The sequence below is a fragment of the Entelurus aequoreus genome, linkage group LG01 (genome assembly GCF_033978785.1).
Source record: "Entelurus aequoreus isolate RoL-2023_Sb linkage group LG01, RoL_Eaeq_v1.1, whole genome shotgun sequence".
NCBI classification, from domain to species: domain Eukaryota; kingdom Metazoa; phylum Chordata; class Actinopteri; order Syngnathiformes; family Syngnathidae; genus Entelurus; species Entelurus aequoreus.
In genome coordinates this window covers 69,362,358-69,387,880 of record NC_084731.1, presented here as the reverse complement: position 1 = coordinate 69,387,880, position 25,523 = coordinate 69,362,358, and the positions used below count along the sequence as shown (strand labels likewise).

The following is a 25,523-nucleotide window of genomic DNA, read 5'->3' as shown; positions in this document are numbered from 1 at the left end:
CGTAGATCGACCGGTAAATCGAGAGCTTTGCCTTCCGGCTCAGCTCCTTCTTTACCACAACGGATCGATACAGGGTCCGCATTACTGAAGACGCCGCACCGATCCGCCTGTCGATCTCACGATCCATTCTTCCCTCACTCGTGAACAAGACCCCGAGGTACTTGAACTCCTCCATTTGGGTCAAGATCTCTTCCCCAACCCGCAGATGGCACTCCACCCTTTTCCGGGCGAGAACCATGAACTCGGACTTGCAGGTGCTGATTCTCATCCGAGTCGCTTCACACTCGGCTGCGAACCGATCCAGTGAGAGCTGAAGATCCTGGTCAGTTGAAGCCATTAGGACCACATAATCTGCAAAAAGCAGAGACCTAATACTGCAGCCACCAAGCCGGATCCCCTCAACATCCTGACTGCACTTAGAAGTTCTGTCCATAAAAGTTATGAACAGAATTGGTGACAAAGGGCAGCCTTGGCGGAGTCCAACCCTCACTGAAAACGGGTCCGACTTACTGCCGGCCGGCAATGCGGACCAAGCTCTGACACGATCATACAGGGAGCGGACCGCCACAATCGGAGAGTCCCATACCCCGTACTCTCTTGAGCACTTCCCACAGGACTTCCCTCGGTCAAATGCCTTCTCCAAGTCCACAAAGCACATGTAGACTGGTTGGGCAAACTCCTATGAACCCTCAAGGACTCTACCGAGACTACAGAGCTCAAATATACACAACCAAAACAAATAAAATGGCTAAATAAAGTTATTGTGACCAAAATTATGCACACAATCAAATACTTTAACCAAGTTGTATTTAAAAAAAATAATTAACTAAGTCAATAGACACACAAAGTACTTTCTTGGCAGAGTAAACATGAAATATTGTTCTGGCTTTATAAGAGCCATATTATTTGTATGTGTGTGTTCAATTATGTTTATCTTCTTCCATTTTAATTTGTTAATTTTTTTTTAAACTTCTGGTTTTTGCGTCACTTCCTGCTGAACATAAAATATATCCTGTCTGTCTATATAGTCTGTTTCAACTTGACACTGGGGAGTTTATATCGATCACTTTGTGTCAAAACAGCATGTTTATAATGTAATACTGTATCTTAGTTGTTTAGAAAGTAATGTGTTTACACAAGTGTAAATTGGGTTATGATGCTATACTGTTGGATAAGATCAGAGCAATCGGATTTGATAAAACCTCATGGAGCTGGATGCAATCTTACTTGGAGGGGAGGAAACAGGTGGTAGAGGTGAACGGCACCGTGTCCCCCCTCTCAGTAAGCTGTGGAGTGCCCCAAGGCAGTATATTAGGGCCTTTACTGTTCCTAATATACATAAACTACATGTCATCAGCATGCGACTGTGAATTGTTCTTGTTTGCTGATGACTCGGCCCTGCTGGTATCCGACAAATACAAGTCACAGGTGGAGAAAATCCTCAGTGCTGAACTCTGTAGAATTTGCACCTGGCTCGCTGACAACAAGCTATCCATACACTTGAGTAAAACGGAATCCATCCTATTTGGGTCCCACATCAACCTTAAGAAAGTCAGTGACGAAGTACATGTCAAACTACTTCCTTAACGTAAATGACCGCCAGAACCACAACACCAGGGGGCGCTCCACTAACCACGTTAAACCCAGATTCCGATCTAACAGAGGTCTTAACTCATTCTCTTTCTATGCCACATCAATATGGAATGCACTCCCAACAGGTGTAAAAGAAAGGGCATCTCTATCCTCCTTCAAAACCGCACTAAAAGAACACCTCCAGGCAACTTATTCGGGTGTTACCATTTAGTGGTCAATTGTACGGAATATGTACTGCACTGTGCAATCTACTAATAAAAGTTTCAATCAATCAATCAATGTTTCTTTACTGGGAAAAGACACTAATGTCCCTTGTTTTCATGTTAACATTTAAGCTAGCTAGCAAGCTAAAGCCAGTCGGTCCAAAGTTTTATCAACGTGTGGTTACAAATCACGTTTTTTTAAAATCATTTTATTTGAATACTCGCAAGTGCTCTTCTTGCAGCCCCTAACAAGAATAGATGCACAGGCTGGCAAAGGTACACTGTTCATTTTCACATATCGTTCGATGAATTGACTTATGAAATATTGGAACTGGTCTAGTGACGGGTTTAAAAAATGCGAACAATTTTGAGGATATAGGGCATTGTAGAACTATGACTGTGTCAATTAATTTGAATGGGAATTTCCTGGAATTTTGGGGAAACCGGGAATTAATGAAAGTATTGATATTAGCACTATTGTTCTAGATGATATGAATGGGTTGGTGTTGGAAGTTTTCGAATCGGTTTAGAAATGTTGACATAGTAACAGTTTGAGTTGAGAATTGTTATTTCGGAATTCCTGGAATTTGAGAAAACGGGGAATTTGTATGAAAAAAAACCTAACTTTTGTTCTCCCAACTAAGAGGAATGTTTTCAAGGTGTAATGGTTGGATTTGGTTGAAAAATGTGCACTGTGAAAACTTTCCAGGAAAAGGTAAAAATAGAGCTTTGGAAAACCGGGGGTTCAGGGAATTCCTGGAATTTTCTTGAACATGGAAAATGGTAGTTTGACTGTCCAAGGTGAGTGGAGTGTGTGGATGTTGGAACGGTTCGAATCGGTTGAGAAATGTTGGATATGGAGAGGTTTGTATATTGCCCATTCATTTTCAATGGGGGAAAAGTCCTGGTAATTCCGGGTAATCAGAGAATTTTCCAAACCGGAAAACATGCTGGCAGAAGTTTGTATATTGCCCATTCATTGTCAATGGGGAGAAATTCTGGGAAAACCGGGAATTTGGGGAAAGGGAAATCATGTTTTGTTTTGATATCTCAGAAGAGTATAGTGTGTGGATGGTTTAAAGGTCGGAATCGGGTTTAAAAAATGCAAACACTTTTGAGAATTTAGGGCATTGTATAACATTAAACAGCATGTTTAATGTTATAATGTCTTCCACGAGACGCTGAACTGCTGCGGTAAAGGTCAAATCGAGTCCTTCTTCTAAACAGCATGTTTAATGTTATACTGTATCTTAGTTGTTTACAAAGTTATGTGTTTACACAAGTTTAAATTGGGTTATGACGTTTCTTTACTGGGGAAACGACAACGTAGTTAGTTAGCAACACAAGTCAAAAGAAAGGATGTTTGTGTCCCTTGCTTTTATGTTAACATTTAAGCGAGCTAGCTAGCCAGTCGGTCCACAGTTTTATCAACGTGTGGTTACAAATCAGGTTTTTTTAATAATTTTTATTTTTTTATTACAGCCCCTAACAAAAATAGATGCTCTGGCTGGCAAAGGTACACAGTTAATTTTCACATATCGTTCGATGAATTGACTTATGGAATATCGGTCCAGGTCTAGTGACAGTTGATATACGCTACGTTAAATATTAATTTCCAATAAATAGTCCAAGTTCACTGATCACGGATGAAATCGTTGTATCCAGCATCGGTTAGTCCCAGGATGTCCCCTTCCTCTGTGGTTGCGTAACAATTTTTGCTTTGTGATCAGAGTGGCAACAGTGAACGCTTTTGGACTGGCAAAGCAGACTGTATCAGTTATTGTCCGCCATGTATGTCGCAGACTCAACGTCTAGGTCCAGAGTATATAAAGTCACCAAAAAGGAATGGACAATGAAGGTGAAGGAAAAAGAGTGAGGAGTGTCCTGACCAGATATCTACATCCCTAGTTTGATTAATGTTAAATGTTCTTTATCACATTGTTTACATGTCTACTAAAGATTTGATTAATTTATGATGTCTCAGGTGTGATTCACTACAATAGGGCCCCACAGCACACTGGATTCCAGTTAATTGAAATACCACAACACTGGATATTGTTCAGATAAGTTAAATTTAAGAACTTGCACACAAAGCAACACTGGAGATGACTATGACGCGCGCATTTTCCGCGCATGCGTACTAGGTCACGTTGCGCCGGCGGACGGAGGGGGTCGGGGGTCTTAAGCGGTGGCATTGTTGCGTGTGGACACGGATAAGGTTAGGTGTGATTTACCCTGGATAACCTTATCCGGCTTAGTGTAAACGGGGCCTGAGAGTCTCTTTTAAATTAAGTGTGGCGTTCATTGCATTCAAGGGCGCAATTGCGCACTATTTTTCCCACTTCAGCGCATTAATAGGACCCTTAGTTAGTTAGCAACACAAGTCAAAAAGCTATGGTCAGATTCTCTCGACACCTTCAGGAAATGTCAGAAGCAGGATAAGGAACAAGTGATTAGATTCTTCTTATTTGTGTGTGTGTGTGTGTGTGTATGGTAATGCACCAGCCCCGCCTCCACCCACAGAGACAAAGAGAGTGAACGACTGACAAGAGTCCTTTGATTTAATTTCAGTGAAGAACAAAAGAAGTCAGCTGCTGAGACCTACGCATAGAGTGAACTAGGGATGTAACGACATCACGTTATTGTCACTAAAGTGACCAGAATTAGCGTTATTGTCACAGTACTGTAGTACATGCTCAAAAAGTACTTTACATTATCGTCACAGTTCTGTAGAATGTGCTCAAAAAGTATGTGTACACATCATTACAGTATTGTAGAACATGCTCAAAAAGTACTTTAACACATTATCATCACAGTATTTTAGAATGTCCTCAAAATTACTTAAACACATTATCGTCACAGTACTGTAGAATGAGCTCAATAAGTATTTTAACATTATCATCGCAGTACTGTAGAATGTGCTCAATAGGTACTTAAACACATTGTTGTCACAGAAATGCAGAATGTGCTCAAAAAGTACTTATACACTTATAACCAGGTTTTATTTAAAAAAATGTAATACAATAAATAAATAGTTGCGCAATACACTTAGTAATATGTCATATAATAATATTGTTTGGGAGTCTTAAGAGCCTTATTATTTTTCTTTTTGAGTTTTTGAATATGTTTATCGTATTCCGTTTGAATTTATAAAAGCTTGTTTTTCAAATAATGAAGAGAAAAAAACGGTTTATGTGACGTCACGCAATTTCACTTCCTGTTGTCGTAATGCTTGCAGTATAGAACGACACTCTTTTCTAACATCTTAGTTGCTCAGACAGTAAGTGTTTATAGAAGTTTATATTGGTGTATGTTTATTTAATGGGGAAAGAGGTTAAAGGGGAACTGCACTTTTTTGTGAAATTTTGCCTATCTTTCACAATCATTATGAGCGACATGGCGACAGATGGATTTTCTAAAATGCATTTTGAATATTAAATAAACATAAATAGAAGTTTGCTTACAGCTGAGCCAATGGGGGCTCCACTATTCCGCCCATAAAATCCAATAAAAATAACCATTTAAAATGCGCCAACAATACTCCATTTTTACATTTGGTGACTTGAATATTAACAAGTATTAGTGATTTTGTTATTATAAGCGCTAGGGCAGATTAACTTTTTATAGCGGCGCCATTATCACTTCCGGGTGTGCCTATGTTTACATCATCGAGTGTCTGCTGCTTCCTCGCTCCCTGTAAGTTTATTCTAGATCATAAATCATGCCTCTCACCTGGACAGAAGAAGTCTGAGTAGTTATTCCGACAAGTTGGCACACTTTGACAGCCACTTAGGACCCGAAAATGGCCAGAACGACACGAAAAGATGCCTGGTTGTGCCCCCCGTTTCTTCACGAGGATTATGAGACATTCTTCATCTAAACGGGATTATATGAAAATCCTAGCAGTCGGCATCCTAATGACAGCAGACATTGTACAGTAAGTGAAGTTGTATTATGTTTGTTGGATCTCAAAGTCTGCAGTGAGTAATAATCAGTGATGAAGAACAAAAAAAAGAGCAAACTTTGTGATGCGTTTTTGAAATTATAAATATACGTAAATATCAAATGTTACTACATTACATATATACTGACATGTATACAAAACCCTAATGGAGGTGTTTGGATGTTTTTTAAGGGCTTTATAGGCAGAACTGAACGGCTCCGATAGGCTCCATTGTAAGTGGGCTTTTGATCGCATTAATTAGTATTCAGGATTAAAAAAAAAAATTGTCATGTCTTTCATAAGGATTGTGAACGATTCCAACAAATCGTTCCACAAAAAGTGCAGTTCCCCTTTAATGTCTCTTGTATTCAGGTTAGCATATAAGCTAGCTAGTGCTATTTGCTTCTCCAGTACAGACATGGAGCACCCTTTGAGACAAAAAAGAGGAAAATCTACAAAAAAAAGAGGAAAATTGACCAAAAAAAGTGGAAAAGGTCTATCGGTACAAAGTGCTGCCATGCAAGCCCTGAAGAAAGAAAACATAGAAAATCAAGACTACATGTCCTGCAATTGGGTGCATTTCTACACAATATTTTACCTTTAGATTTATTCTCAACTACCAACCTCTTTTGGCTGTCATTTTGACACTTATATGTCCCATGTCATCTGCCACCGAAAAATTACTAACATTATTATCATTAAAAATGTCAAATTATATCATACGCATGCAAAGAAGTCAGAAATTGTTGGCAACTCTATCCTGTAGCCACGCCCCCTCAGGTAATATACTTCCTGTGCTGTGACCTCTGTTTACATTTGTCACGTCAAAAATACATATTCTCGCTAGCTACTAATAAATACTCTACAACTACAACTGGTTGGGATTGTAATCATCCAAATATGATTCGCAGCAAAGTAGAAAGCCGTCAACTTTATGGTTAAGAGATCGAACGCGGGCGAAAACAAGTAAGTTAGCTAGATGATGCTAACTATGCTAACTAGTGAGCTTGTTTCCGTGCTCCTGATCGTCTCCCTGTCTTGCAACTCAGTGCACAGTTCAGGCAAGAGGAACAGCGAGTACCTGCGGCTGAGGCGAGGGTTGAACAAATTTTGTGCGCATTAAAGTTAAAGTTAAAGTACCAATGATTGTCATACACACACTAGGTGTGGTGAAATTTGTCCTCTGCATTTGACCCATCCCCTTGTTCACCCCCTGGGAGGTGAGGGGAGCAGTGGGCAGCAGCGGTGACTTCCAACTCTTGATGCTGAGTGCCAAGCACGGAGGTAATGGGTCCCATTTTTATAGTCTTTGGTATGACTTGGCCAAACTCACAACCTACCGATCTCAGGGCGGACACTTTAACCACTAGGCCACTGAGTAGGATCCTTTTTTTTTTTACATTTCATTAAAAAGTTTATCAAATTTAATATTAATTTAAAATGGCAATACTAACCATGGGAAGTTGTATGCGGTTTATCATTATACAGTTTATTGTTATATCTCCAGAGTGAACCCTCTTGTGTTATGTTTGGAAGTGACATTTCCTGTCAATTACCTCCGGCAGGGGCATTTACTTGCATTTGTCTGTGCTGGTTAGCGACTTAGCTCAAACACTTTTGGGAAGATTTTGCTGAAATTTTTAGGAAATGTCAGAAACAAGCGATTACATTTTGGGGGTTGATCCTGACTTTGGTGTGGATTCAGGATTTTTAACTATTGGGTGATAAGGTCTGGAGGTGGTATGCGCTCTCAAAGTGCTTAGCTAGTTTTATATACCGTATTTTCCGCACTACAAGGCGCACCGGATTATAAAGCGCACCTTTAATGAATGGCATATTTTAAAACTTTGTTCATATATAAGGCGCACCGCATTATAAGGCGCACTGCACTATAAGGCGCGTAGAATTGACGCTACAGTAGAGGCTGGGGTTACGTTATGCATCCATTAGATGAAGCTGCGCTAAAGGGAATGTCAACAAAACAGTCAGATAGGTCAGTCAAACTTTATTAATAGATTACAAACCAGCATTCTGACGTCTTAAGTTTAAACTCTGCGTCGTAAGAGTGTCTCTTAATAGGAGCCATTTTGGGGTCTTTACATAAACAAACGAATGGAAATGAAACGGCACGCTTCGCGCAGTCATATATCCCAGCATGCACCGCGCGCTTCTTCTTCTTCTACGGGGGAAAATGAAGTCGGCGGCTGCTTACCGTAGTTGCGATTGATTGATTGATTGACACTTTTACCTGTTGGAGGCTCAATATTGGTCCATATATAAGGCGCACCGGATTATAAGGCGCACTGTCAGCTTTTGACAAAATTGGAGGTTTTTAGGTGCGCCTTATAGTGCGGAAAATACGGTAAGTTTACATGAGTTTTGAAGTTGTTTTTGACATAAATGTTTAGCAGTTGTATGTGTTAGGTTTGTTTTCCTTACTACCACCCTAAAACCAAGGTACCTATCAACCCGCCATAGGGTCCCGTTACACTCCTACTGATCACTGCGTCATGCGTGTCATGCACACGCTCACACACGCTCACACACGCACGCACACACACACACACACACACACACACACACACACACACACACACACACACACACACACACACACACACACACACACACACACACACACACACACACACACACACACACACACACACACACACACACACACACACACACACACACACACACACACACACACACACACACACACACACACACACACACACACGACGTCATTCCCCGAGCAGGCCAAAGAAAGTCATGCCGCTCACCTCGTTGTACTTTGCACAGTTTTTGAAGACCAAGCGCATGTCAGACACAAAATCCTGGATGGTGCTGTAGTCCTGGGAGCTGCGCAGCTGCAGCTTTCTCTTCACCTTAGTCAGGTCCATGGGGTTCTTGATGATTCGGTAGTAGTTTGGCACCTGAATCAGCGGATGAGAAAACACCTTCAGTATGTACGTGAACAGAGTAAACTGTGTGTTTGTGTTACTCACAGAGCTGGGGACGGGCTCTCTGAAGCCCACGCTGAGCTCGTGACAGAAGATGTACAGCAGGAGGCGCTCACACCGCTGCAGATGTAAGAAGGTCATGAGCAATGACAATTTGCAATTCCAGTAGCCACACCGTCGATACGCGTGAGCAGAACTGAAATGCTTGAATGTCCAGGGTGAGTGGAGTGTGTGGATGTTGGAACGGTTCCAATCGGTTGAGAAATGTGTGCTATGTAGGTTTGTATATATTGCCCATCCATTTTCCAAGGGGGGGAAATTCCTAGTAATTCCAGGTAATCAGGGAATTTTTTTAACCGGGAAGCATGCTGGCAGAAGTTTGTATATTGCCCATTCATTGTTAATGGGTAGAAATTCTGGGAAAACCGGGACTTTTGGGAAAGGGTAAACATGTTTTGCGTTCGATATCTCAGAAAAGTAGAGCGTGTGCATGGTTTAAAGGTAGGAACAGAGTTTATAAAATGTGAAAAATGTAGAGCATTTAGGACATTGCAAAACTATGAATGTGTTTATTTATTCGAATAGGAATTTCCTGGGAATTTGAAAACCGGGAATTAATGAAAGTATTGATATTAGCACAATTGTCCTAGATGATATTAATGGGTTAGTGTTGGAAGTTTTCCAACCGGTTTAAAAATGTTGACGTAGTAACAGTTTGAGTATTTTAGAATTCCTGGAATTTTCAAGAAAACAGGGAATTTATATGAAAAAAAAACTACTTTTGTTGTCCCAACTAAGAGGAATGTTTTGAAGGCAGAATGGTTGGAATTGGTTGAAAAATGTTGACTGGGAAAATTTCCAGGAAAAGGTGAACATAGGGCTTTGGAAAACCGGGTGTTCTGGGAATTACTGGAATTTTTTTGAACATGGAAAAGGCAGTTTGACTGTCTAAGGTGAATGGAGTGAGTGGATGTTGGAACGGTTCCAATTGGTTGAGAAATGTGGGATATGGAGAAGTTTGTATATTGCTCATTCATTGTCAATCTGGAGAAATACCGGGAAAACCGGGAATTTGGGGAAAGGGAAATCATGTTTTGCGTTTGATATCTCGGAAAAGTATAGTGTGTGAGTGGTTAAATGGTCAGGACCAGGTTTAAAAAATGCGAAACATTTTGAGAATTTAGGGCATTGTAGAACTATGAATGTGTCCATTCATTTGAATGGCAATTTCCTGGAAATTTGGGAATTTCGGGAAAACCGGGAATTTATAAAAGTATTGATATTAGCACAATTGTCCTAGATGATATGAATGGGTTGGTGTTGGAAGTTTTCGAATCGGTTTAAAAATGTTGACATAGTAACAGTTTGAGTTGAGAATTGGTATTTTGGAATTCCCAGAATTTGACAAAACACGGAATTTGTATGAAAAAAAAAAAATACTTTTGTTATCCCAACTAAGAGGAATGTTTTGATGGCGGAATTGTTGGATTTGGTTGAAAAATGTGCACTGTGAAAACTTTTCAGGAAAAGGTGAAAACAGGGCTTTGGAAAACCAGGAGTTCTGGGAATTCCTGGAATTTTTTGTAACATGTTAAATAGTAGTTTGACTGTCGAAGGTGAGTGGAGTGTGTGGATGTTGGAACGGTTCGAATCGGTTGAGAAATGTGGAAGTTTGTATATTGGCCATTAATTTTCAATGGGGGGAAATTCCTGGGAATTCAGGGTAATCAGGGAATTTTCCGAACCTGGAAACATGCTGGCAGAAGTTTGTATATTGCCCATTCATTGTCAATGGGGGGAAATTCTGGGAAAACCGGGAATTTGGGGAAAGGGAAATCATGTTTTGCGTTTGATATCTCAAAAAAGTAGTGTGTGGATGGTTTAAAGGCCTACTGAAATGAATTTTTTTTATTTAAACGGGGATAGCAGTCATACTTGATCATTTCGCGATATTGCCATATTTTTGCTGAAAGGATTTAGTAGAGAACGACGATAAAGTTCGCAACTTTTGGTCGCTGATAAAAAAAAGCCTTGCCCCTACCGGAAGTAGCGTGACATCACAAGCTGGAGTGCTGCTCACATTTCCCTTTTGTTTACACCAGCAGCGAGAGAGATTCGGACCGAGAAATCGACGATTACCCCATTAATTTGAGCGAGGATGAACAATTTGTGGATGAGGAAAGTGAGAGTGAAGGACTATAGTGCAGTGCAGGACGTATAGTCCAGTGCAGGACGTATCTTTTTTCGCTCTGACCGTAACTTAGGTACAAGGGTTCATTGGATTCCACACTTTTTTCTTTTTCTATTGTGGATCACGGATTTGTATTTTAAACCACCTCGGATACTATATCCTCTTGAAAATGAGAGTCGAGAACAGGAAATGAACATTCACAGTGACTTTTATCTCCACGACAAAACATCGGTGAAACACTTTAGCTACGGAGCTAACGTGATAGCATCGGGCTCAAATGCAGATATAAACAAGACGAAATAAACCCCTGACTGGAAAAATGACAAAAAATCAACAATACTATTAAACCCTGGACATGTAAATACACGGTTAATGCTTTCCAGCTTGGCGAAGATTAACAATGCTGTTGCTAACGCCGCCATTGAAGCTAACTTAGCAACCGGACCTCACAGAGCTATGATAAAAACATTAGCGCTCCACCTACGCCAGCCAGCCCTCATCTGCTCATCAACACCCGTGCTCACCTGCGTTCCAGCGATTGACGGAAGGACGAAGGACTTCACCCGATCATCCGTGCGGCTAGCGTCGGCTAGCGCGTCTGCTATCCAAGTCAAAGTCCTCCTGGTTGTGTTGCTACAGCCAGCCGCTAATACACCGATCCCACCTACAACTTTCTTCTTTGCAGTCTTCATTGTTCATTAAACAAATTGCAAAAGATTCACCAACACAGATGTCCAGAATACTGTGGAATTTTGAGATGAAAACAGAGCTTTTTTGTATTGGATTCAAAGGTGTACCAATACTTCCGTTTAACTAGTGACGTCACTCGCATACGTCATCATACAAAGACGTTTTCAACCGGAAGTTTAGCGGGAAATTTAAAATTGCACTTTATAAGTTAACCCGGCCGTATTGGCATGTGTTGCAATGTTAAGATTTCATCATTGATATATAAACTATCAGACTGCGTGGTCGGTAGTAGTGGGTTTCAGTAGGCCTTTAAAGGTCAGAACCGGGTTTAAAAAATGCGAACAATTTAGAAAGAATTGATATTAGCACAATTGTCCTAGATGATATGAATGGGTTGGTGTTGGGAGTTTTCGAACCGATTTAAAAATGTTGACGTAGTAACAGTTTGAGTTGAGAATTGGTATTTTGGAATTCCTGGAATTTTCAAGAAAACAGGGAATTTGTATGAAAAAAAAAAAACCTTTTGTTGTCCCAACTAAGAGGAATGTTTTGAAGGAGGAATGGTTGGATTTGGTTGAAAAATGTGCACTGTGAAAACTTTCCAGGAAAAGGTGAGAATAGGGCTTTGAAAAACCGGGAGTTCAGGGAATTCCTGGAATTTTTTTGAACATGGAAAATGGTAGTTTGACTGTTCAAGGTGAATGGAGGGTGTGGATGTTGGAATGGTTCCATCGGTTGAGAAATGGAGAGGTTTGTATATTGCCCATTCTTTTTCAATGGGGGGAAATGCCTGGTAATTCCGGGTAATTAGGGCATTTTCCAAACCAAGAAACATGCTGGCAGAGGTTTGTATATTGCCCATATGTAATAATAATAAAATATTTTTTGGTGTAGAATCCTAATAGTGTGAATGTTTAGCATTCACACAATTAAATAATAAAAAAATCACATGTATTGACAGGTTTCTTAAGTGCAAAAATTATGACTAGAGTGATGAAGCTGTATTTCAATTTGCACTTTAATTTTATTGACAGCCTGACCGAAGCCTTGATAATAATCTTTGTGATGAACACATTGTTTCATGTCACTGGACAAGGCGTATCCTGTCAAAATGTGAGTAAGTTAGATATATTTATTGAATAGGATGAAAATCAAGAGTAAGATGACTAATTCAGTGTTAATATTTGAGTGGGAAAAGTCGGGCCACAGGGTCCAAAAGCTTAAGAACCCCTGGTTTAATGGATACAATCAAACACAATTAAGCATATAAAGTCTACTTGTTTTTTCATTACACTGCTACTTTGAGGCCCATATTTAATGCATTTTAATTCCATTAATTATTGCAAAATCCATTTAATTAATGCCCTGGTCAGCCGCTGCCTGACCAGGGCTCAAAAAATCTGTAGAGACTCCTCCCACCCCCACCAAGGACTGTTTTCACTGCTGGACTCTGTAAAGAGGTTCTGCAGCCTGCGTAGCAGAACCTCCAGGTTCTGTAACAGCTTCTTCCCTCAGACCATAAGACTCTTCAACGCATCATAATAATCCCCTCAATTCCCCCCAAAAACGGATTAACTGGCTGGAATATAAAGACAATATAACATACATCCATAAATGTGGATGCATATGCAAAAGTGCAATATATTTATCTGTACAGTAATCTATTTATTTATATCTGCACCTTATTGGTCTTTTAACCTGCACTACAACCAGCTAATGCAACAAAATTTCGTTCTCATCTGTCATTCAAATTTGAATGACAATAAAAGGAAGTCCAAGTCTCTCAATGACTTTTAATGCTTTTTAAGGACCTGTTGAAACTATGTATTCTCTATAAAATGTGTTTGGGATTTATTGGATTGACCAATTTTGTACCACTGTACATGAACTGTGCATACAGTTTGTGTGCGTATCATGTGACTTTTCCCAAAGAGGAAGTGTGTGCTACTCACCCTCTGGTCCTCGAGATTGAGGACTTTATCACTTTTGACTCTCTTGCTGTCGTCACAGTACTCTATCTCCGGACTCGATATGCTCCGGCAGAATGTGCAGAGAAAATCCCCCCTGGGAGAAAAAACAAAGTCAAGACAGGAAGACCACACAGAGTCCTGTGAGGGGGAGCACGCACTTGGGGAAGATCTTGATGGTGGGCACGTGACATTTCATGTGGAACACTTTGGGACAGCGGTCGCAACACAGCAGGTCGCCGCCGTTGATGCAAACGGCGCACCAGTCCTCGTTGGGGTCGTCCTCTTTGCTTTTGGCCGCGTTGCCGTTGGTGAGCTGTGTGCACAAAGCGGAGGAGGATGAGGGGGCAGCACCGCAGCGGTTAAGCCCAGGACAAGAGTTCTCAGACAGAGGCTCTGCTTTGATGCCACCCCCTTTGGCTGTGTTCTCAGCACCGCTTATCTGTGGGGACAATTACAGCATGTTATACACAATTAAACTAATTATTACAACTGACTTTGTCACACCTTTTCAGATGTGACCATACAGGAAGGTAGCAATCAACTTTCCTGGTGGTTTAGGTGCTGACATCCTGCCAATCATGTTCCACAAACCATTATCTACGTTGTGTGTTTTAAGGGGAACTGAACTTTTTTTACTAAGTGCTGCTTAGTCTTTGTTTTGCTACTTGGTAAAGGTAAAATACCTCAGGATCTGCGAGGGTTGATATGGTAAAAGCAGGTCAGATACAGTCGTGGTCAAAAGTTGACCACAGAACTTTCCTCCAGAAGGTCTTGTCTTTGTCCATGTGATGTCAGATGAAACAAAAATTGAGCTGTTTGGCCACAATACCCAGCAATATGTTTGGAGGAGAAAATGTGAGGTATTTAATCCCAGAAACACCATGTCTACCATCAAGCATGGTGGTGGTAGTATTTTGCTCTGGGCCTGTTTTGCTGCCAATGGAACTGGTGCTTTACAGAGTAAATGGGACAATGAAAAAGGAGGATAACCTCCAAATTCTTCAGGACGACCTAAAATCATCAGCCCAGAGGTTGGGTCTTGGGCGCAGTTGGGTGTTCCAACAGGACAATGACCCCAAACATACGTCAGAAGTGGTAAAGAAATGGCTAAATCAGACTAGAATGAAGGTTTTAGAATGGCCTTCCCAAAGTCCTGACTTAAATGTGTGGACAATAATGAAGAAACAAGTCCATGTCAGAAAACCAATACATTTAGCTGAACTGCACTAATTTTGTCAAGAGTGGTCAAAAATACTACCAGAAGCTTGTGGATGGCTACCAAAAGCGCCTTATTGCAGTGAAACTTGCCAAGGGACATGTAAGCAAATATTAAAATTGCTGTATGTATACTTTTGACCCAGCAGATTAGCTCACATTTTAAGTAGACCCATAATAAATTCATAAAAGAACCAAATTTCATGAATGTTTTTTGTGACCAACAAGTCTGTGCTCCAATCACTCTATCACAAAAAAATAAAAGTTGTTGAAATTATTGGAAACTCAAGACAGCCATGACATTATGTTCTTTACAAGTGTATGTCAACTTTTGACCATTACTGTATGTTGCGTGTTTTAGGGGGAACTGAACTTTTTTACTAAGTGCTGCTTCGTCTTTGTTTTGCTACTTGGTAAAGATAAAAGACCTAAGCATCTGCAAGAGTTGATACGGTAAAAGCAAGCCAGATAGATAACAGGGCAGACTTTTAAAAACTAATGATAGGACTTTAAAATCCACCGTGAAGCGGACAGGCCAATGCAGCAACTTTAAAACTGGTGTAATATGCTCCCGCCCTCTGGTCCTCGTCAGCACGCGTGCAGCTGAGTTTTGTAATAATTGTAGACTTCTGATATTCTTTTTGGGAAGGCCAGAGAGCGTTACAGTAGTCTAAAGGACAGTAAATACAAGCGTACATTAGCTATGTTCTTAAGATGATAGAAACCTCTTTTTGTAACATTTTTAATATGTGGGATAAAAGTCTCCTTAACAGTCAAACTGTTAAGGAGCTAACAAGAGCAAAACAAACCAGAGTCTCTGCAATCCAGAGCAAGACCGGTGAAAGCCTAGCGGAAGAACAGAAGATCCTAGACAGGTGGACAGAATACTGCTATGAGCTCTACAACCACATGGCAAGCTGAGATCCAACAATCCTGACATGTCCTCAATCCACAGAGGATGAAGATACACTCCCCATCCTCCGTGAAGAAGTTGAGGCAGCAATCCGAGCACTGAAAAAAGGAAAAGCAGCCGGAGTGGACAACATCCCAGCTGAGCTCGTAGAAGCAGGGGGAGAAGCCATGATCGACACCCTCACCATCCTGTGCAACAAAATCTGGCAGAGTGGTGAGTGGCCTACATCATGGACCCAGTCACTTATCATCACACTTCCGAAAAAAGGCAATCTCCAACTGTGCCAAAACTACCGCACCATCAGTCTTATTAGCCATTCCAGCAAAGTCCTACTGAAAATAATACTAAATAGGTTAAAACCCCAAGCTGAACTGATCATAGCTGAAGAACAGGCTGGATTTAGAGCAGGGGGGAGCACCACAGAACAGATTTTCAACTTGAGAATCATTTGTGAGAGACACCTGCAGCATCAACAACACCTTTACCGGGGCGGTATAGCTCGGTTGGTAGAGCGGCCATGCCAGCAACTTGAGAGTTGCAGGTTCGATCCCCGCTTCCGCCATCCTAGTCACTGCCGTTGTGTCCTTGGGCAAGACACTTTACCCACCTGCTCTCAGTGCCACCCACACTGGTTTAAATGTAACTTAGATATTGGGTTTCACTATGTAAAGCGCTTTGAGTCACTAGAGAAATGCGCTATATAAAATATAATTGATTGATTGATTGACCATGTGTTTGTAGACTTTAAGAAAGCCTTTGACCGGGTATGGCATGCTGCACTGTGGGTCACCATGAGGAAATACAACATCAGTCCTAACCTTGTCAGTCATTCAACATCTGTACAATAAAGCTACCAGCGCAGCTCTCTACAACGGCGCTATCAGAGACTTGTTCAGGACAACAATTGAGTGCGCCAAGGATGCCTTCTCTCTCCCATTCTCTTCAACAGCTTTCTGGAGCGTATCATGACGGATGCCCTAGCAGATCATGAAGGAACTGTCAGCATTGGAGGCAGACCAATCACCAACCTCTGTTTTGCAGAGGATATCGATGGGTTAGCTGGAGAAGAAAGAGAACTTACCAGTCTAGTTGAAAGGCTTGATACCACCTCCCTAGCCTATGGAATGGAAATCCATGCAGAAAAACCCAAAATGATGCCGACCAACAACAACAATGGCATCCGCTCAGACATCAAAGTCAATGGACAGGCACTGGACACGGTGTCAAGCTTCAAGTACCTCGGTGCAATCGTGTCCAATGAAGGATCCAAACGGGAAGTCCTTGCCAGAAGTGCTCAAACAACTGCTGCCCTGGCAAAACTCAAGCTCATATGGAAAGACACAAACATCAGTCTGGCATACAGGGTGAGATTACAGCGCTCACTTGTAATGTCGATCTTCCTCTACGCCTGGACCCTTACAGCAGAGCAGCAGAAAAGAATTCAGAACATGGAGATGAGATGCTACAGAAGACTCATGGGTATCTCCTACACACAACATGTCACAAACTAAGAAGTCCGGCAAAAGATCAGCCAAGCCATCGGCCCACATGATGACCTGCTCACCACGGTCATAAAGCGGAAACTGAGGTGGTACGGACACATCACCAGATCCTCAGGCCTTGTAAAAACCATCCTGCAAGGCACCGTACAAGGTGGCAGGAGACGAGGGAGACAAAAGAAAAGATGGGAAGACAACATCAGAGAATGGACTCACCTGAAACTCACTGAGGCAATGAGAGCTGCTGAGGACAGAGAGGGATGGAGAGATCTGGTCAACAGATTGTCTGTGGTGCCCCAACAACCCTCTGGGGTTATGGGATAGGTTAGGTTAGGATAAAAGTCAAACATTTTGTATAGATTGTGTTGGTTTAAAATCTTGTAATGTTGGTCAAAGTTTCTCCGTCAGGTCTTCAGGACCTATAACGAAACAGGTTTTGTCCTGGTTGAGCTGTAGAACATTTAAGAACCTTTTTCCACAATCCTTATGGATTGTGAAAAAAAGTGAACTGATGTAAGACAAGAACTCATGTCTTTCCTTTTTTTATGCATTGTAACTCCTACATGAAAGTCAGCTTACAATGGAGTCAATGGAGGTCGCTCTAAAACATCCTACAGCTCAACCAGGAGAAAAAAACATTGCCCTGATATTATTTTACATTTATCAGCTGCTTCCATGTGACGGCGACTGTGTTTACGCAGAAATCATATGTCTTACTTTTTCTATTGAGTGTAGTGATTATTGATTAGGCATACAAGCGTTGTGTCAAATAAAAAGTAGTAACCATCCCAAACTTCTGGTAGACATGCTTTTTTCCCCCACTCATTCGCTCCTCATCTGTTTCACCGTCACAAGATCCGGAATTTGCATGTACGTTGCGCGGCCCATTAATCGTTTTTTTTATTTTATTATTATATGTTCATAATCTTGAGAAGCTATAATTGAAATCGAAAATTGATAAATTCTCCAGGTCTACTTTGAACCATGTGGCTATTAAAACGGTGCGGATAATATTTGGATTTTTGGCAGCAAATAGTTTTCTTTAAACACATTTCACGGTAGGAGATTATTGTGGCACATGTCCAAAAATTTAAAAAGACTTAAAAATGTTATATTGTGTAAAATGAAGTGGCAGCAATGTTTAGGATAAACACACTTACTGTAATAGAACACAAACATAATGTGAACATGTTCTAATCATATTTATTACTACAAACAAATATTTTTAAGTGCAAATAATTGTGCGGGAACATCCACATTGTCTTTTAACTTTTACTTTCTGGGAAGCAGTAAAGCAGGAAATATACCTCACAATTGAACTTTTAATAATGTAAATAATTCACAAAAGGACGTTTAGCTTAGCTGGCTTTATCTTTTCCAGGTGACGGTAGCTCATCAAGTTGCTTCCATGTGCTTTTCCTCTGCACGGTGCGCCTTGACCGAGCCCATTTTGGCTTTAAAAACGCTTGAGTATATATATATACTATATATATATATATACTATATATATATATATATATATATATATATATATATATATATATATATATATATATATATATATATATATATATATATATATATATATATATATATATATATATTTTTTTTTTTTATTGTATTTATTTATTTTTTTGATAAAGAGGAAAAACACTACTCGTAAAAGGCGCGTGCAACAACAACAACAAACATGGCGGTAGACGCAAAGTTAAATCCTGAAATGCAACCTTACCCGAGCAAAAAAGATGCAGAGTCTTGCTACCAATGTCCTTGACCCAGACACACACAAAGAAGTGGTAGACCTCCATGCTTTTACAAGTTTCATCTGTTTTATCATGTAAAATGACATTTGGAGCACAATAGTTCCACATGTCTGGGAACGCCATCGACGTATAATCCTTGATATCATTACACAAATCTTAATTAAGTATAGGAATTTTTCCATTGCATAGTTGCATTTTCTGCAGGAATATTTAAGCCTATTTTGTACTCAGATAGCTCACGCGCTGCTTGCTGCACAACAGCCATCTTGATTTGGTTGACCACCACCACTTTTCACTTCCGGGAAGAAGTCATGTGATGGAATACAAGCAATTTGCTGATGTTGCCGTTTTTGTCTTGTCTCCCTCCTCGTCTTCTTTTTTTCCCCTTCTTTCTATCCCCTCCTGCTCAAATCATTAAAAAAATCTATTTAATAGATTTAAATACAAAAAAGGCAAGGCTCTTTTGTAAAGTAAATGTGTACAGCAGATATGATCATCTACATCAACATGATGATTTGTGGCTGGACAGGACAGGTTAAAAAACTTACACAAACATTGACACCCACAAAGTCTACTCACCATGCAGGCGCTCCTCCCGCCGTTTGCGTCTAGCTCCGCCTTCATGGACGAACCAGGACAGCCATAGTTGTCTTCCGTACCGGGCTCCTGTTTGACCCGCACTCCAGCCGCCGCCCCTGACGCCGTTCTCCCTGCAGAGCTACCACTTTAGGAAAGAACCAAACAGAAAAAGAAAATCAGGTAAATTCCTTAGTTTCCAGATGAATGCCTCTCAAACACACTTGAAGGTGTTACAGAAGAGTATGGGGCTGCCCATTGAGGCAGTGGTGTTGCTGTGGTGGCATGATACCATTTCCATGATCATTAGTGGTAAGCGGTAGAAAATGGATGGATAGTGGTAATGGTGTGGCTATGTATGTGTGTAGTGTGCATATGTATGTATATATCTATAATTTATGTATATACAAGTTCATTATGTTTGTACATAGAGTGAACAGGTAGTTCTAGCTCAGAGTAATTTATGATTTAAAGAAAAGGGGTGGGATTAAATAAGTGTAAACTTCTTCTCACTCCTTTTCAAATATGTAAAAAAAAAGAAAAGAAAAAAAGAAAGTCCAATGCTCATTTGTTTTCGTTTTTTTCTCTCCATTGTTTTCATTTTGTTATAATGGCTGTTAAGGCTATAGCACTGTATTGGATCAGGCTTGCTCTTGTTTTTATGCATATTTGAAATAAAAATATATCAATCAATCAATCAGAAGGTAAAACACCTTTTTTGACGAGATTAAATGACAAAAAACAAGCAGCCATGTGACTATGCACAAATAAATACAGTGCTACCTGCATTTACCGACCCCTCTGTTTGCTTACTATCAATTTACAAACTTTTAGATGGCGCCACATATGCCTCTTTCATCTCTGTGTAGAACTGTTTCATGCCTTCATTTTGTGTCTGTGCTTGCTGACATTGAATAGATTGACAAAGCAGGGCTGGGCGATATATCGATATACTCGATATACCGCGGGTTTGTCTCTGTGCGATATAAAAAATTACTATATTGTGCTATTCGAGTATATGTTCTCGCACAGTTGCTTTGAGTTGCGGGCATTACACTACAGGCGTTTCCCACTCTTTCTTGTCTCTCTTTCTCACAGAGACATAAAAAACAAGTGCACCTTCTTACATACGTCACGCGTGCAACGTCAAACGCCCTCCCCGAGCAGAGAGGTAGCTACATGGGTAACATTAGCTGTGATGCTAACGGTGCGTTGCGAGTGGTAATACGAGAAAGAGAAGGTGCGAATCTGGTAACAAATGAAGGAATAATTAATTCCCAAGAAAAACAGCACAGGGTCCATCGTCTGGCGGTGGTTTGGCTTCAAGCGGGAATATGTCGAACAATTATGCGGCAAAAGCGTTGCTACAAAAAGTAGCAGCACTGCTATTTGATTTCCTATTATGCAGCTCATGTTTATTTGACACTTATTGAAATATCTTGTGTGACATCATGCACAAAAGTGCACTTTATTTGTTTTAAACTATTGTAGTGGCGTTCTGTACAAAAAAGTGCACTTTAATTTAGTGTTGTTTTGATATGTCATCTTAGTGACATCATGCACAAAAGTGCACTAATAGCTTGTTTTAAAATGTCTCTGACAATCTTGCACTTTCTGTTTTGAAATTACATTAATGTTTGTGCCACTGCTTAATAACGGTTTAATAAATACAGTTTTGCTAAATTGACTTAGTTGTGATTTCCCTCTCGGCATGAAAGTTTAAAATGAGCATATATTAATGCAGTATGAACAAGAATGTTTTAATGTAGACAAATAGAATCATCATACTGGTGTGATTATATGCATCAAGTGTTAATTCAAGGCTAAGGCAAAATATCGCGATATATATCGTGTATCGTGACATGACCCAAAAATATTGAGATATTAAGAAAAGACCATATCGCCCAGCCCTATGACAAAGCAAGTTTTTAATTGTGATGAGAAATGACTTTTCTGGAAAAAGATGCCAAAGCGGACTTAATTGAAAGGCGCCTCTTCCAAAAGCACACACACACACACACAGCCCCTCCCTTATCCCCCTCTCTGCCCATGCCGATGTTAATGTACTATAAGTGGATTTTACTTTATTAAATGTTTATTATTGTGCAAATATACCTAATGTATCTGCTCAAATTTGAAAAGTTGTGTATTTTCAAATAGGAACATATCTATCTAAAAAACAAGAGTAAAATGTAAGAAAAAAAGTAAGAAATTGGAATGTAATGAGAAAAAGCTGACATTTTTAAAGTAATAATTTATATTAATATATTTAGGCACCTATAAAACAGAGTTTTGTCTGTAAATGTACATAATATCAGTTTTAAACTTTTTTTTTCTTTTTTCATTACGGATCCATCAAACTTAACTTTTCAGTATGCGGTCCTTGGAAAAAGTTTGGACACCCCTGATCTAAAATATTAGAAGCTCTCAAAATAAAAATAAAATGTACTTAAAATATAAACAAAGTTTAGTTAGTTAATTAAAAAATAAAATATCATTAACTTGTGAATTAATGTGAAAAATTACAACCACCATCAAAAACACTGGTAAATGTGTAACTGAATATTAATATTTTCGTACAGGCAGAATTTTTGACTACTAAGTTATGCAGTTACACAATCAAATAATAATTATTTTTATAATTCTATTTTTACACGGGAAAAACAAATGTAAGAAAAAGAGCGAAAAATGGGTATGTAATGAGAAAAAGCTGAAATGTTTTAACTAATAATTAGTAATAATATACTTAATAATACATAGCTGACACAATATCTGTTTTTTGTATTTCTTTAAATAAAATATATCAATCTGGCTCCTGCATATGTCACCTTTTCAGAATGTGGCCCTAAGTGGAAAAAGTTTAGACACCCCTGATCTAAAATATTAGAAGCTCTCAAAATAAAAATAAAAAACATACTTAAAAAATAAACAATGTTTATTAGTTAATTAAAAATGTAAATAATACAAACTACTAATTAATGTGAAAAAATACAACAACCATTAAAAACATTGTTAATGTGTAACTGAACATTAATATTTTCATACAGGCAGAATTTTTGACTACTACGTTATGCAGTTACACAATCATATTAATATTATTATTATTATTATATTTTTACATGGAGAAAAACAAAAGTAAAATGTAAGAAAAAGAGCAAAAAATGGGCATGTAATGAGAAAAAGCTGAAATGTTCTAATTAATAATTAGTAATAATATACTTAGTCACCAATAATACAAAGCTGACAATATCTGTTTTAGCATTTGTTTAAATAAAACAAAATATAAATCCGGCCCCTACATACTTTTGACTTTTCAGTAAGCAGCCCTAATCTAAAATACTAGAAGCTCTCAAAATGAAAATAAAATATACATAAAATATAAACAAAGTTTAGGTAATTAAAAAAACATATATCGTTATTATGAAAAAGTATAACAACCATTAAAAACATGGTTAAATGTGTTACTAAACATTAATATTTTCGTACAGGCAGAATTTTTGACTATTAAATTATTATAAATAAAAAAATATATCAATCTGGCTCCTGCATACTTTGACTTTTCAGTATGTGGCCCTTGATGGAAAAAGTTTGGACACCCCTCAAATAAAATATTAGATTAAATGAAAAATGTAAAAAATACAAACTTATTAATAATGTGAAAAAATCCAATAACAATAATAAACACTGCTAAATATGTAACTGAACATTAATATCTCTTACAGGCAGAATTTTTGACTACTGAGTTATGCAGTTACACAATCATATTATTTTTATTCTATTTTTACACGGGACAAAACAATGGTAAAAATGGGAGAAAAAGAGCAAAAAAATGGTTATGTAATGAGAAAAAGCTGAAATGTTTTAACTAATAATTAGTAATAATATACATAGTTACTAATACACAATATCTGTTTTTAGTATTTCTTTAAATAAATGGGTTATACTTGTATAGCGCTTTTCTACCTTCAAGGTACTCAAAGCGCTTTGACAGTATTTCCACATTCACCCATTCACACACACATTCACACACTGATGGCGGGAGCTGCCATGCAAGGCGCTAACCAGCAGCCATCAGAGGCAAAGGGTGAAGTGTCTTGCCCAAGGACACAACGGACGTGACTAGGAAGGTAGAAGGTGGGGATTGAACCCCAGTAACCAGCAACACTACGATTGCTGGCACAGCCACTCTACCCACTTCGCCACGCCGTCAAAAAATATCAAAATGGACCCTGCATACTTTGACTTTTCAGTATGTGGCCCTTGGTTTGGACACCCTTGATCTATTGAGGATGGATATTAGAGCATCAAGATCTGGTGTTTCCATATGGACTTGCACATCATTCTGGCAGGTGTGTCAGATCCTTACCTGCCTCTGCTGCCTGTGCTGGACGTGCTGGAGGGTCGTGCTGGCGTATGTGCGTTGGAAAGACCTGCAGACACGCAAACAGGCGAGTGTGAGGCCCGACGGTGGTACAGTCAAACCCACTTAAGTTGACGAACACGTCTGTGGACCGACTCATTTATCGAGTCTGTCCATCTTCAGTAAAAAGTGCCTGCTTGCAACTTGCTCAAAGTTACATTTTTCAAACAAAAATATAACAAGAATAATATCGGCTACTTTAACAGATCATATAAAGTATATTTATACATATCTATATTGAAAATGCATGTTGGCAAGAGGATATAGGCACACATATATATAGTTTCAAGTTTATTATTCTTCGGTCAATCGTCAACAAAATAAACAAACAGTTGTACATTCATAAATTGAAAATGAAAATGTTGCAGACCGAAAGGGTTTAGGCTGAAGTTGAACACTTATTGCGCCTAAGCCTATAAACAATGTCGAGTACAAAATAAACTTCCGAAAAATTATTAAATGTCCTTTGTACAACATATTATAAATACACATTATACATAACATAAACACAGTTCAATTATATACACAGTAAAGGCATGTGAAATATCCTTGTAGACATGTTAAACCTTTGTACCAATTTATATACTATATACAAACAATTGTACTTCCATTATTATTTATTTTGGTCCCAGTACAGAACCTTGGGGTACTCCATGTGTTATAATCTTTTTATCTGAATCTACATTATTCATATGCACGTACTGTTCTCTGCCACCAAGATAACTTCAACCAATCATGAGCAAGACCTCTAAAACCATACCTCTGCATTTTGTTTAAAAGCAATATATGATCGATGGTGTCAAAGGCCTTGCTCAGGTCAATAAAAACACCAACAACAAACTCCCTCTTATCAATTGCAGTGGTTACCTCCTCAACTAGTTCCATCACTGCCATGGAAGAGGACCTGTTTGGTCGAAAACCGTATTGGTGTTCACTTAGCAAGTGATGCTTATCAATAAAACTGTCTAATCTTGACACAAATAATTTTTCAAGGATTTTTTTAAATTGTGAGAGTATAGAAATAGGCCTATAGTTGGTGAACTGATGCTTATCTCCACTTTTGAAGATGGGAATAACTTTTGCCGTTTTCATTTTCTTTGGGAAAACACCTTTTATAAAAGAAATATTACATACATAAGTGAAGGGAACAGCTATAAAATCAACAATTTCCTTGATCAGAGAAAAGTCCAAGTCACAGCAGTCTGTTGACTTCTTGTTTTTCTGTGAATTTACAATTTCTGTGATTTCACTTTCATATATATACATATACATATATATGCATACACACATACATATATATATATATACATATATATTAAGGGTGTAACGGTACGTGTATTTGTATTGAACCGTTTCGGTACGGGGGTTTCGGTTCGGTTCGGAGGTGTACCGAACGAGTTTCCACACGGACATATTAAGTAGCGTACCGAACGTTGTGTAAACAATGCACACCGAGGCACAACACACGGCATGCTAGCAGCGACCGGACTACAACATGTAAAAGCCAGAGCTGGAAGACTCTCCTGCCTCGTTAAGATCTCCCGTTTGTGAACACTAAGGCTTCGCGGTGCGATACAACAA

The 25,523-nt window shown here is 39.2% G+C and overlaps 1 protein-coding gene across 7 annotated transcripts in view; it reads right to left on the bottom strand.

Moving 5' to 3' along the window:
- The window catches only part of trim33 (tripartite motif containing 33), a 144,387-nt gene that overhangs the window by 8,725 nt on the left and 110,139 nt on the right, over nucleotides 1-25,523 (bottom strand). For 6 of the 7 annotated variants that reach the window (XM_062057289.1, XM_062057280.1, XM_062057297.1 and 3 more), the window contains 6 exons: nucleotides 23,889-23,952; nucleotides 19,526-19,670; nucleotides 13,715-13,995; nucleotides 13,539-13,650; nucleotides 8,751-8,825; nucleotides 8,526-8,678 (listed from right to left, as the gene is read on the bottom strand). In XM_062057289.1, the coding sequence (XP_061913273.1) occupies nucleotides 8,526-8,678; nucleotides 8,751-8,825; nucleotides 13,539-13,650; nucleotides 13,715-13,995; nucleotides 19,526-19,670; nucleotides 23,889-23,952 (830 nt within the window). The remainder of the gene's footprint in view (nucleotides 1-8,525; nucleotides 8,679-8,750; nucleotides 8,826-13,538; nucleotides 13,651-13,714; nucleotides 13,996-19,525; nucleotides 19,671-23,888; nucleotides 23,953-25,523) is intronic. The other variant, XM_062057323.1, reaches the window with a different exon arrangement.